Source organism: Cataglyphis hispanica, chromosome 15 (assembly GCF_021464435.1).
Source record: "Cataglyphis hispanica isolate Lineage 1 chromosome 15, ULB_Chis1_1.0, whole genome shotgun sequence".
NCBI classification, from domain to species: domain Eukaryota; kingdom Metazoa; phylum Arthropoda; class Insecta; order Hymenoptera; family Formicidae; genus Cataglyphis; species Cataglyphis hispanica.
In genome coordinates this window covers 5820943-5836401 of record NC_065968.1, presented here as the reverse complement: position 1 = coordinate 5836401, position 15459 = coordinate 5820943, and the positions used below count along the sequence as shown (strand labels likewise).

Genomic DNA, 15459 nt, shown 5'->3' with positions numbered 1-15459 from the left:
CATTCATGATTTGACTGGAAGTAGAGAATACGTGTGTGCGTTGATAATCTGCATTGCTAGAATATACCGATTTTGTGTCGACATGAAATCGCTTGCTTAATGCACATTAATGGAACAGTAACGTTGAATTATATTGTGAAAGAGAATACAGAATTGTAATGACACTTTAATGACAATATATATATATATTTATCTTTCTTGCATGTAATAAAAATGTCATAAAAGTGAGTTGGAGATAAATGTGGAATATATTAATTTTTTAAACATGAGTTAGTAGCTATGAGAACTATAGGATTTATTCACATTGCATTGTAAAATGAAAAGCACACATATAATATTACAAAAAGAAAACATTTAATATACACATGATTAATTATTTATCATTTATTATAGGTAAGGGGAAAAATATTGTATTATTGAAGAATTGCGGAGTGATTTAAATAACGATATATGAAAATTATTAATATGTGTGGGATGAAAATAACGAGCATATAATTCTAATATTGTTTTTATTGAAAAATATTTCAATGGATAGAAAAAATATTTATTATGAAAGTAAAATGAAAGTTAATTTCATTTACATATATATATATGATACATATTTATTTTAATATGTATCGTAATGAAATTAACTATAACAAATTTTATATTCTTGTTTTATTTTTAAAAAATATTTTGTTATTGCCCCAAGTTTTAGCTGTGTCTTCTTACGTGTACATATGTTCTGTTCACCGCGACGCTTAGTAAGACGGGGAAAAGAGTAAGACAAGAATAAAAACTACCCCTCCGACATGGTATAATGACTTGCAAACAAGAGTTTCTTGTTCTCGAAAATGGCGAGTCTCTTTTACCTTGCCGCGTCGCAGCTTCTTTTCTATCTTGAGGCGCGCTTTCCTTTATTCTTCCCGAGACCCGCTCTTTATTCCGACGAATCCTCGCACAAACGATCTTTATATTTACTCACGGCGTGTTTGTCGAGCGCTTCTCTTGTTTTCGCGTATTTGTAATTAGATGCGCGATGGATGCAGTCGGGCAGCATCGAATTTTCGTTTTCTTTCCACGTGTGTGACGAAGGGTATGGAGAGACACAACGTGAGAAGGACGGGACGGGGGCGGCTTTATAGTGTATTTCCGGAATGCCTGAGATTGATTTCGGAGAGTTTCCGATCTCTCCCATTCTCGGTGCCCATTTGGAGTGCGAGTATTCAGGACGTGTTTGCCCATCTGATTCGACGATTCGCTTTCGCCTTTTGTCGTTAAAGGAAACGCCGCTAAGTTTATCGATGCATTGTTTAACTGCGTTGTAATGCTTATTCAGTGAAGCAACAATTGATTACTGATTACAAAAACAAGATACAAATTAGGATCTTTTGCTTTGCCTATCAAGGGGAAAGATTAATGAACTCGAATGTTATATCTAAAGAATTTGTATAAATTAATTTGTATTTAGTTAATATATCTTTTTTTTAAATATTTGAAAAAATTACTTAAAAAAAAAACAATTCTTCACTAATAATATATATCACAAAATATTGAAATTCTTTAAATATTTATTTTTTGCGATATAATGAAGTTTTGGCATATCGTTCTTTAATCGATTAACAGATCATTTAGGCAAAAGAGAGAGAATCTTGCTTTTAAATTTTAATTTACGCTAGGCTGCTAGTTGCGTTATTGCCTGTATCAATACTAACAAATACTCGCAAGAATTAGCTCTATATGCGTTGAATCTGGTGTGGGTGGTTTTCTGGCAAAAAGCCTCTTAATAAATCCTTAAGCCACGTCATCTCCGCAACGGGCGACAAATTTCTGCTTTAACGTTTAGTCCGTCGCAGCAGATTTTTGCTTCTCGTCTATCTGCTGTCTGTTTTCTCCTCCGTTGCTACTTTTTTGCATTTCGTCGAGTTCGGCAAAAACTTTTAATCTCTCTTGCGAACCTATGTGGTATAGAGAACGGTCTCGCGTAGCGCCTTCGAAATGGATGAGGATTAACGGTATTGTGCTGTCAATCCCGCAATCCTTTTCCTCCAGTGTGCTACTGCCTCATAATTTTTATCGTTCTTTCTTTTCCTCTGTTCCCCTCCGGCACAGTGGATCATTTTCACGGCAAGATAGTAGGTAGTAATGGCGGATTTCGCGCACGAAATCAGGCGGAAGAACAATGGTAGCGATTACGCTGGCGGAAGGGACGGAACGTCGGAGTGTCTGGATTAGGAAGGGTTGTGGTTTTTTGGCGATAAAAAACACATCATCGGCTTGGAGCTCTTGTTCTGCTAATCGCCGCAAAGATGAGATGTGCCGGATGAAAGATATATATTTTGTTGATTATCATATGGTAGATTCATATGTTAGAAATTTTAAAACTTTCCACAATTTTTGAAAGAATTTAAAATAATATTTAAAAATATATAGAAATCTCGCACATAAAGCGCTATCGTTTCATGTTATATTATATTATAAATTATTTATCGCTACTTTAGTTTATTTAAAGCAAGACGATTAAATATTTTACGTAGATATATATGATTTAAAACGATTTGGAACGACCGATATTTCACAGTACCGAAATTTGTAATTATATGTAGTTTGTAATGGTGTAATCAAAAGAAATGCAATTTAGTCTGACCAGGACTGCAACGGTTGGAAGTGACGAAGTTGCCGCGTGGTTTTGCAAAAAGACGAAAAGGAAAATTTAGTGGCTGTGTCACGACCGAGCTTAAATTAGCTTCTTTAACGCTTGTCCGGTTTATGCGAATTCCGTTTGCGAGACAGGCGAGAAAATTTTGATGAATCCCCGGAATGCAATATCAAGTAGAAATGTCGTCAGCGAGAGAAAAATAGCGATAAAATGGTTTGTCGCGAAAGAAGCGAGAGAGAATAAAATAAGAGACAGATAGATGGACGGGCAAACAAGCGAGATAAATAGATAGATGGATAGGCGGATAAGCAGACGGAGAAAGAAAGGGAAAAATCGTGGGATAGCATGAAGGTGGAATGAGCGATAAGACGAGAAATGAATCAAAAAGTAGACAGAAGGAAATGATAGGTAATCGATGCCGTAGGTCGCCAAAGATGCGGATGAAGGAGAGTCGTGCAGAGTCGAGGTGAACGAAAGCGAAGAAAATCTGTTTAAAGCACCATTTAATTTCTCTTCATGAATCATTTAGAATATTCTTCTGTAAGAGCGCCGTTCTTCTTATTCTTCTCTCTTATTCTCTTTTATTTCCATTTGCCTCTCCGATTCGCTAACCGGATGTTGTAGTGGGAGGGATCCTCTCCTCATTACATCGGTAATATATGTATATCCGTCTATCGTTTAAATATTCACGAGGCCTTCCGGTGTCTCTCGTAAGATCCGCGAGGAAAATACCACCCGACAAGGAAAGTCCTGACACAAGGTGCTATTCTTCCATTTTACCCTTCCCATCAGTTGTTTCTTCTTATTCCTCGGCACGAAGAACTACTTTTCGCCGTTTCTCCCCGTAGAAAAAGAAAGAAAAAGAGAGAAAGAGAAAAAAGAAGAAGAGCGGCACGAGTGGCGTTTCTTTTTTTGTCAGGATGATTCTCTGATCAACCCGGAAGCAAAAGATTCGGCACTTTTATCCTTCGCAGAAGTGCGTCCATTCTAACGGCTGATTCGTACGAAATACATAATTTTCAAGTGAAAACTTTGACTAACTTATATGCATGGTAAAATTTGAACGATGATCAGATGAGAGATGTATACATTTTTATTTTGAGTAATTTGAAGAAAATGAGAGACGAGGCATTACGTCGAGACAAAGAAATCAATAATGGAGTTGAATTATTATCAAATAACGTTACGAATGTCTTTGTCAATATATATATACGAGTTGTTTGGAATCTGTATCTTTGAATTTTTCACATAGTTTGCGAATGAATTTTAATTTTTTAATTATTTTTAATTATTTTTAATTATTTATTTGTCTAGATGTTTAATGTTTCATGTTCTGTTTTTTCATTTACTATTTAATTTAATCTGTCCTGAATACAATGATTATTGTATTACGCTGCAAAAAAATATGTAGATGAAATACGAGTAGTATCAGGAACGAATGAAAGAAATAGAACAAAAAAGATCGGAATATATTGTACGATGGAAAAATAATATTTTGTATACAAATATGTTAGTCTTTTGGGAGAAAATAATATTCTTTTAATTTTATGGCACGATATTCTATAATGTTGGAAAATCAGACGTTGAATATAAGTCTGTCCAAATCTCGGAATAATTTATGCAACTCGGTATAACGTGGGACATTAGTCATCCGTGATACGCTGAATAATTATTGCACAGATAGATGTACAGTCGGACACACACATTGTTATTATATAGTAGCGAGGTATTGCGTATCTGTCTGGACAATTCTGATGAACAAGTAATTAAATAAATCGATAATTATATTAATAAATTATGGTACACTTTCATAAAAACGAAAAAAATGAGAATCTATTATAAAATATTGGAATCTTATGTATGTGAAGCTAGCTCTCATTTCGTGAAAAATCATTAATTGTTAAAAGTTTATCTTTATTCTTAATAATTCTATGTATATATATATAGAGTTCTTAATAAATTAAACTAATAATTCTGGCCATTGAACAAAAAAAATGGCTCAACTGAGCCGTCAAGTTCTCGCTGCATCTCATTTTGTTCTGAGCTATTTTTTTGTTTAATTTATCATGAACTCTAAAAATAAACTAAAACATATTGGAATCTTAATTGTTATATTTAAAACTTGTGCACATTTAATGTTTTTTTTTTAAATATTTATCATTTCCTATTCTAGAGAGAAATATTTGCAATTTAATTTAGTCATTTGCAGTACTAATCATTTCGTTCATAATTTCCAATAAAGTACATTCGAAAAGTAACACGTAATGTCGATCATTCGGAAAAATATTGGTCGGATAGCGAAAATGCCGATGATGGACAGCTGCATATCTCCTCGACGCGAAAATGTATTCTGATTTAATTATGTTTTGTAGCTGCGACAATACGCTTGAATAATTATATGGAAACATTAACCATGTTTTGGACATTTTCCGATGTGAAAACGCGTTTTCCCCTTTATTTCATTTCGTTCGACCGTCACATGTCGATTATCCTCATTTCTTTTTTTTTTTTTATTCTTCGGTCTCATTTTTATGTTCATTGCGGAGGGATTTTTCCGCCGGACAAACTTTGTGAGTATCCATTTTATCAGACAGAGGAATAACAATCGTCATATTTTTGAATCAGAGCACGCGACGAGGATACCAATGAGATTTTTTGCGTGCGGCTTCTTTTATTTTGTTTAAAATCTATCCGCGAGCGTGGGTTTGCATTTTTCAATAGAATGCGAGTTTCGAATAAACACGATTTTTGTTTCAGGCGCTGTAAATAATTCTATTTGAAAATTGTCACGGTTTTATCGGTCGTGACCCGCGTTTGCTTGTTTGATTTTTTTTCTCACTATTTTTGGTCGCGGACAAACTTTCAGAGTAATTTGCACGTTTGATGGCGATAGCCCATGTTTCCATTAAAGTCTTTAACAGAAATGTCAAAAAAAGAAAAATATGAATACCATTTCCAACGGAAATTTACAACTAGGATGTAATAATACAGGCTGGTAATGATTTGGTGGCAAATTGCGTTGGTGGCGAAATTATGACTCTTAATTTTTTTCGATGAGAATCCGCATTAGCAATTTAAAAAATGACAAAATTTGAAATTTGTCATACAAAAAAACGTCAACATCAATTGGCGAAATCAATTGTCACTGGGATGCATTAGCGATCATAACTCAGAATTCAATTAAATCCGCGAATCGGACCGAAGTCACGTTCGGCGCGGATGAGAAAAACTGGATTCTCGTCGGATGTTACAGGCAAAAAAACTTGACGCCGAAGTTACGCGCACGGACACGGTGTCGATGATCAAGGGATGTAGCGACGCGGCGACTACGTGCCGAAAACTCATCGCGTTAGCGGAAGTTTCGCTTAAGAAGAACTTTTTGCGCGACCTGCAATATGTCCACCGTAAGAAAGCGGAAGCGATTTGCTTCGAAACGGCAAGAAAGTGACGCGCGCTTTGGGAGAGCGTCTCTCAGTTTCGGAATAGCAACGACAACTTAGTTGATCTTTTTTGCTCTTTCATGACTGCGGTTTGTTCAGAAAGTGGACTGAAGTATGATATTGCAACTTATCCCACGGACCATGCCACTCGACCTTCGTCTAAAAAGTGCCGTCGACAATCGCGATAAATCATCCGAGAGCGCATGTAACTTCAAGCGTGGTTCCCTCGACATGACAAGGCGACATTGTCGACTCTAATTTATCAATATAGAAAATAATAACGTGTTATAATAGTAAAAGAAAAGCAGAGAAAAAGAAGAAAAAAGTAAAATGTCTATAAACTAAGAACTTTGCAAATGTATTTCCAACGCGATATCAATTGGAGTATAATGAAATGTTATTATAGTTACTTCAGCGTTTATGATATTGTATCGAGTTTATCTCATATGACTTATCGTGTTTTGCAAACCGAGTGACAAAGTCGAAAGATCACATTGATGACTGTAACTCACATTTTTCAAAGATGCCAGACGAAACATTTTAAAAATATCAAATATACTCGTCCTTCTCATGCATATGGAATTTTTATAACGTCACGTTCTGTTCGCTATGCTGTCCCAATAGAAGCGTGAGAGATAGCTCTTCGTGCACAAGCCGCCGTTTCTATCGCGGCTCTATTAATTATCGCGATCTGCCATAAATTCTGAGTAATAGTTACGGCGCACAGGTCGAGAGGGTTTATTAGGTGAGCCGTTATGGGGGAGGAGAGGCGCGACGATGCTGCTGAATACACGCAGAAACCACACTCCTGAGGGTGGCTGCGGGTAATTACGGTGGGGCGATATATAACCTTCGTCTGTTACATTTTGTACGCAAAACCGACGGAATTCTTTTGCTAGACAAATTGCATCGTCATTCTTGCGACGCGATTATTGTGGAAATTTACAATATTAACAACAAACTTAAACGCTAGAGCTTGGATAATTACAAATTAAAATAATAAAAGAAGCGTGTCAGATTTTTTTTTATTTTACTAGAATGACGTGCATTTCCCATTACATTTAAAATCGTAATTTGCATTTGCTTTTTAAAAAGATCTTAAATGGGGAGGGTTGCGTAATTTGCATTTGCGTTTTCGCAATATTTTGAGGTATTTATACGATTTAGAAGTTAAATTGTAGTATCTTGAAGGATATAAATTCAATTTCATGGCTTTTCGGTTGGGAGTTTCTGGTCTTCCGAAGTTCCAAGGTGACAAGGTCTCAAGGATACATCTTATCGCCTACGCCTTGGGTTCTGCTAGGATCTTTCATGTAAATACTTAAGACGAGGTTCTTCCATAAAAGCGATATAGAAGCTTCTCGAGATCTATCTCGATGACAGCGTGATACTAGTGGTCACGAAGTAAGAGCCAATCGAGAAGTCGGCAAAGTCGTATCGTTTGATACGAGATTCATTTTTTTTTTTGGATATACATATTACAAAAGTTACATCCACCGCAAATTTTATTCGCGAGTTATTTGGAAATAGTTTTATTTATCATTGTTGATGCAGAAATTAATTTTAAAAAAATACATGAATTCTCTCTTTCTCTTTCTCTTGAATTCTTTAAAAATGGATTTACTTATGAAAATATATTTGTTGCAAAGACTATGACTTTTTCTAAACTGCTTAGAAACATTTCAAGATTTCACTCACCACACTCACAATGCTATAGTAATATCCACTGTTAACAACATGAGAAAAGATATATACTTTTTTTATTAAAATAAGATATTTTCCAGTTTTGCAAATAATCTTGCGAAAAAGTAATGTTACGATAAAGAATATTAACTACGACTGAATACAAGGAGAGATAGAACTTTCGCCTTGATGATCCTTTTGTTCTCCATTATATAATCGATTTACCGCAGTATCATTCGAGATCCTTTTAGTACATGCTCCTTTTGCGTCGTCATGTACATTCAATAAGCACTTTAGATATCGGAGACTCCATATGGTGCGCCGCTCTCTCGTGTGACTGACAAGTGCACATCGCCAACAATACTCCGTGCATGAAATCTGAATGGTATCTATAACGCATGGTGGAGGGTCGTAACACAAAACCCTCTTGCCTTTGGTGTCTCTTGGGTGGATTATATGCCGGATGATGCGTCTCCGTAATCGGCTTCCACGATATGCGTCTATCATCCCTCTGTTGGTTGCGCACTCGCGAGGACTGACAAGGATCATCGTATAAATTTTTCGAAAGGGTTTTGTCTTGTGCACAAAACATTCGAGTGCCTCTTGTATCTTTGATCGATAAGACGTGCTCGTGATTCATGATAGTGGTGGAGTATAACGGATATCGCGTATCGCTATAAAAAGTTAATAAAACAATGTAATAAATTGATTATTGCAAATAGGAGAGAATACGTGTTAATTTTTCTGAAAAAAATTGATTGAGATTGTTGTTTATGTATAGAAAATTTTTACGCAAAATTATCTTTTTTATCAATTTTTTAATTTCACTGTGCATTTTATCGTCAGTGTAATACTTTTATCTTTAATATGTGTAATTAACATATTCTCTAATATTGATGCGTTAATGTTTTTATACAAAAAGCGTGCTATACTAGAAAGAGCTTAAAATATATGTTCTGAAAATGAAACACGCACTTCGTGTGTCTTTGTAGATCTGGAGAGTGCGTTGTTATTGCTGCCCATTTTGATACTCTAGCGGCACGCCGTTCAAACAGAATTTGCGATGTCTTGAATGCTTGATGGATGTAAAGCAACGTCCACCGAGAGTACAAAGTGAAAGGGTCGCGTACGGATAGCAGTAATCTTGCTATCCGATCGTTTGTTATAAACTACATTTTGCTAGATTTATATGGGAAACGCGGCAGAATCGTAAATCCCGCGAGTGTCTTCGAGACAGATCTGCTTGCTCGAACGTTCGCCATATAACGAGCATCTTTTATTGCGATGAAAATGACTCATATCATTTACCGCGTCGTCACGTGTGAACTATACGTCAGTCCGTAAATTGATATAAGGACATGTATAACCGTGCGATATGAAAGCCGCTTTATTGCTCCATTTTCATCCCTATGACGTTCGTACGTCTTTCTTCATACTGTTCGCGCACAAGGAGCATTTTGCTAGTATGGCGCCAGAATGAGAATATTCTCCTTAATACCTTCTCCTTCAGCGACTCAGCAACGGTCTATTATCGAATTTCCGTAGGTTAGTAGGTATAATAACGAGTTCGCTATTCATAAAGAGATCGCAAAGAGAGGAATACAAAGTATAGAGTGAAGATGTTACTTAATTTAATCTTAGAAAAATGTAATATTATTACAGAATACATTTTATTAAGGATTATTGTATTATATAATTTTATTTATACAGTATTTTATTTATAGAGATTGTGTTGGAAAATTATTGATTAGATCATTATAATAACGGAAGAAATAACGGATTTCAACTCCTTTTATTTTTCTACAAATTATATCAGATTTAATATTATATTTGCAAATCTTTTTTACTTTTATTTTACAGATGTCATCGTCCTAGAGACAGTCTTTTTTCATGGAGTTCTGGCTTTGACAACTTTACGGGATTCGTCAACTGGGGCTTCCTACTGCTGGGCATCGGCGGTATCCGGTTACTGCTGGAAAATTTCATAAAGTGAGTCAAATTGTCGATAATACTTCGCTCCTATTTAACTACGCGACGAAATCATAGTTTGCGATAGATTTGTCATTAATTTAGATAAAATATATAAACAATCACAAATCGCGAAAAATTACCGTGTCATTGACGAGATATCGTTCTGAATGCGTCTTACGGAATTTTTTCTACTCCTCCAAAAGACATTTAAGTGGAAAGCTTTTCATCATTCGGGTCGAAATGCGTGAATTTAAGGAAAAAAAATCGAAAAAAAAACGCTAACGATTGGGCGCCGTATTTGTCAAAGTTATAATAACATTGTGAAAAAAGAGGAAGTTTTAACAAGTAATGGCTTTATCAAGAAGTTGTTACTTGCCCATTGGAACTGAAAAAGGATGTCTCTGCATGAGATGAGACACCCTCGTGACCAATGGAAATCCGATAGGGGAACAAAAGGCGATCAAAAGCGCCCCCATCGATTTGATGGATGCGCTACCGTAGAGACTGACGGCGTACGACAAAAAGAATCGATTGCCGGCAAGCTGACAGAATTGAGTTTGTAACTGTAACTGCTACAGTGCGATTATTCGCTGTTCTTCAGAGGTGGTTACGAGATCGATCGTGTAAGTGCATATTATTTGGAGTCTGTCAGCAAGTGTTGTTGGTACAACGTAACAGGTCGAGTAAGATTGCATAATCTGTTTTGATACACTCGTATTTCATCAGGTGCACGTAAAAAAATTTGATATGTTTAAAAACTAGGGATTAAAATATAGCATAGAGAATCGATAAAAATCGGTAATAAAAGGTGAAAAATATAATAAAAATAAAAGTAACATAATAAAGAATTAAAATACATATAGCCCGATCAGATTAATATAGATCATTACATCTGACAATTCAGAATTATATATTTTTATAAAAAGATAATAATATGAATAACGTGTAATATAGAATGTTTTATTTGCAAAAGAATTGAAGAAAGTCGTAAAAATTGTACTATATAAGTACATCAGTATCGAGCGAGATATAATTAATGCTTTATTATCATTGTGATAATTTTATTTGCCTCAGCGTTGAAATTTATATTTTTAGTATGAATTATTCGATTTATTTCTCAAAATGCCAATCATTACTACCGGTGAAAGAAAAGTACGAATAATAGCAAGTGATGTAATTATGGATAGAATGGAGTGGAACTGACCGTATTTCGCCTTTTAAAATTCAATTAGCTTTCTGCGACAGTAGCTGATGCGCAATTTTAAATAATTAAAATTATAAAGTTTTTTAATTTTATTTGTAAAACTATATATTGATGCAAAAAATATGAACGTATATATTTCTAGAGTTTAGAAAAATAACAACAATTAATTTGTTCACATATATCATAATAATTAATTTGAATTAAGATAATATTGTTAGAGAATTGATTATTTTCTCATGCATATTGGCGTCATTGATAATCCAGCGGCGCTTCTCTCTTGCAGAATATTATTCTTGAAGGAATAAGTTAGAGAGAGAGAGAGAGAGCTACGTTTTTTTTTAAGGGTGAGAGAGGAGCGTAAGCGTTGTCCATGAATAATTTCAACGAGATTTTTATCGTCGTTGTAAACTCTCGGCCTCGCGTCCGGCTGCTCCCGGGGGCGCGTAACAGAAATTTATCACGCTCGTTAAACGTGGAAAAACTTTCGAGGGAACTCTTGCGACGTAATTGCTCGAGGTAGCCCTGACACGCTTCATACGAACCTGAAACAAACGCAGCTGCGAGCAACCGAAGATATCGTAAAAGATTTTAGTCGAAATCGCCTGGAAATTCTTTTGTGAAAACTTTGCAAGCATTTTGGAATTTGATTAATGTCTTTAATTTGCTCAAAATTTAGATATCCGTAAAACAGAGAGTTGAAAATTAGTAACTATTAAAGATATCTTATCTTTATATAAATAAATATTTGATAAATATTAATTTTTTGAAGACATAATTATATATAAATTTTTAGTAAAATATATTTTTTCTTTAATACTATTATTTTTATGAATTATTTCACTTATACATTATTTCTATGAATTTAGCAATTAATAAGACTATATATTGTTAGCATAGACGCACTATCGTTTAGATTTATAATGTAAAAGTACATTTTTTTCAAAGCCGCAAATATCTTCTAGTAAATTAAAAAAAATTATTCTTGATTAATATAAATAGATATAGCGCTTCACAATGCGCTTTTGTATGATATAACATTCAATTGGCCAGATAATTTCGCGTACAATCGTCACTTCTTAATTAACTTATCGCCGTTTCCAATCGAGTACTTCGAAAGAATCGTAACCATTTAATGCCGCTGCGTTCTTGTCTCTGATTTGTTCCAACCGGCAAAAAGTCTTTTTTAGATTCGATTCGCGAAGAACGCAAGCGGTGATCGAATTGCGAGGATGAGGTTGCCGACACGATTCCATTGCGATCGAGATTAATCGACAAGAAGGTAGGAGAGACGAAGAATTGGCGACTGAAAATAGCACGTAAGAAAGCAAGTGGATGCTTCTCTGCAAAGTGAAAAAAGGCAGCGAGAGATCTCAATTAATCGAACCCCCGACGAAAGGTTCCTTTGCTCTCGATAAAAGTCCATGGGGGTAAAGGGAGTTACTGAAGTTTCCTCTTCCTTGTCTTTCCTATTCGCGTGGATTGAAACTTTTTCATAGAAACGCCATGCAATCATAATTTATGCAGTCAGAACTGTCCAGTGCATTTGTTTCATGGCTCGGTTTTCTCGAATTATTTTCTATCCATTAGCGCGGCTGAGATGCACGTTAATTTTTTTTTTTTTTTTCATATAAATGTGTTTTCTGAATTCTTTAAATTTGTAACATTTGAAAAATTATTATTTTTTAAATTATTATTATTATTTGCTCTGCGATTATAAATGAGCTGACAAATAAAAAAATATAGGACGATTAATGTGTTCTTTGTTTTGATTGTGTATAAAGAACACATTAATTGTTCTAACTTTTTTTTTTAATTACCAGGCTATTTATAATCACAGCGGAAACAATATTTCGAAGATCATAAATAATATACAATATAAATATATGAGAGACACTCGCGTGTGATATAAAAGTACATATTTGTATATAAATATTTATATATCAAATTTTTCAAATATCAAGAATAGAGAATAATATTGTTTAATCTCACAACACTCTGGTATGGCAATGTTTTAACGACACATTGAAAAAATATGTTGTGGATATTTACATGGATGAGATGCTATCGCAGTGATCATTTCTATTATTCTATTTTATCAGTGATTTTTGTAAAATCTCGCGCGTTGTGTTAGAACATAAAAAAACTCGTTCACCATTCATCCGGATTACGGACTCTATAATTTTATATTATAGTTTGGAAAGAAGTATTAACGTCTCTCTGGGAATCTGATAATGGAAATTTTTAATGTTTTCATATGTGGTATGTTATTAGCGGTTTATATATCTTTCATTCTTTATATCTCTAGATAGCTCGAAATTGAATAGAAAGTAATTAAGCGCAAATTAAAAAATATCTCGATTTAGAAGAAAAATAATAAAGATGATAAAGAGAGATTCATAATTCACGGACATAAATGAGATAATGTATTTATTGAATATTTTTAGTATTAAAAGAAAATTCAGAGAAAGAATATTATATTTTAAATATATTAAGAGTGAAAAAAGAAATTCAGACACAGAGTAAATAAATTGATTATATAGTGAGCTTTAAAGGGGATCTTTAATAAACCGAGCTACTATACTCTACGTGTATTTCATCTAGATAAATATCAAAAAATAAATTAACAAAGCTATATTCATGGCTCCTCCAATTTTTCTCGAGAACAATCCATCTCGTCTCATCGGGCCAATCCGACATTTGGAACGAGTCCTGAGGCCTTTCCATTAATTTCAGAGAAAAAGAATCATCCGTTGCGTTCTTTACAATCATAGAAATAAAGAGGATGTACTCGTTCTGCGCGCTTTATTAATATTTAATGCGAATTATTCGCGCGCGTCCACATTTTTATCCGGACCCGTCGCATATTGGCGCCATAACTCTTCTAATCTGGACTTTTGCGCACTCTCGTACCCACCGAGAGTCACCCCAGGGCTCCTCTCATCACGTTCGATGCGAAATTGGGGATTTTATCGTGACGCTGTATTAACGAACTCCGATGAGCGAAGAACGAGCGTGGATTTAACGGGCGTTCTCGGATCAAGACGGTTATTCCCCGCCGGGAAAGAAATTTAATATCGTTTCTGCTCACGCCTCGGAGCGATGAGTTTCGATAAGTGCGATATTTCCTTAACTTTCAAGTACTTGAAAAAGGCTTTATGAGATTCGTCCATCATGTGTACACGCGTATCGAGGTTTAATCATTGACGAGTGTTGAGTGATTGTTTCATTTCTCGTCGATTAATCTTTTCATTCCGCTAAAATAAACATTTGTGTATGAATGGGTTACCGAATAATATTTTTTATGCATAATAGTGTTGATTCCAATGGGTTTTATTATTTGCATTAGCGGAACAGAATAAAATATTTAAAATTTATTCTTTTATTGTAGTTTATTGCAGAGTCTATTCTCTATTATTTGACTTTGATAGATTTGCTCGTTGACCGTAAGTAAAATGAAATTGATGATGATTAATTGTTTTTTATGTTTACAATTAAATTACTTTTCTACGTGTTATTTATGATAGAGTATATAAAAAAAAAAGTTAATTGCAGATATAACAATAAAGTTATAAGGTTTTAACGGGCTCACACACAAACGTTGCAATAGATATATATCCAATATATTTATACATATCTGACATATATATGATGTGACGTGCGAAAGTCAGTTTCATAAATTATTACCGATCAGCCATCACACGGCGCGTTATATAATAATTAATTATGAATGAGAATTATATTTTTTGTATGCTACTGTCCAATTACCGTAATTACGTCAACATGACTGATCACATTTTCTTAGAGAACTAGGTTGGTGATTGTGTCCCAATAAATATTGTCTCTCTGTAACAACCGGGTCCACTTGGAATACTTTAATTACTTGACCCATAAGTCTCGTTTATCATCGTTAGCGTGCACGTACGACCTGAAACCATTAGTGTATACCGTCAGCCACCTTTTTTCGGCCGATACACCTACCTTGTGTGACTCGCGAGAAAATAATGTTCCCGATGGGTTCGATCGATACTATCACAAATTGCGTTTTCAAGATAATGTAACGATAAGGCATATAAAACGTATTTTTATGTATACGATAATAATAACAGTGGAATATATTATATTATATTTAGGAATAAACGGAAAGGTAATTTTTTCTCACGCATTATTTACAAATTATTCTCACTCGCTGGAATTTCGATTTTTATTAATGTCGATATTTTTATACATGAAACGCATATTAAATTTATGTAAATCCTCTTTGCATATTCTGTGTCGCTTTTGTAATTAATATAGCTCTTTATATTATGGAGACAAACACAACTTAATTGAATATCGTAGTTTAGCATATTCCATTTGTTTTATTACGCGTCCTATTTCTGCATAACTCCGTTTGATTTATGCACGGAAATTAATGTATGATTCGTGCGTACACAGAAAGTGCCATTTTACGAAATTGCCAATAAATAATCCGGTATGATTTAGTCTGAGGACGCCGTTTATAATTTCCGACGTGCGCCATCAAA

At 34.5% G+C, this 15459-nt stretch overlaps 1 protein-coding gene across 3 annotated transcripts in view; it reads left to right on the top strand.

The window, feature by feature from the left end:
- LOC126855054 (diacylglycerol O-acyltransferase 1) overlaps positions 1-15459 on the top strand; it is an 89910-nt gene that overhangs the window by 10864 nt on the left and 63587 nt on the right. For all 3 annotated transcript variants that reach the window (XM_050602402.1, XM_050602401.1, XM_050602400.1), the window contains one exon: positions 9622-9750. In XM_050602402.1, coding sequence (XP_050458359.1) covers positions 9622-9750 — 129 coding nt within the window. The remainder of the gene's footprint in view (positions 1-9621; positions 9751-15459) is intronic.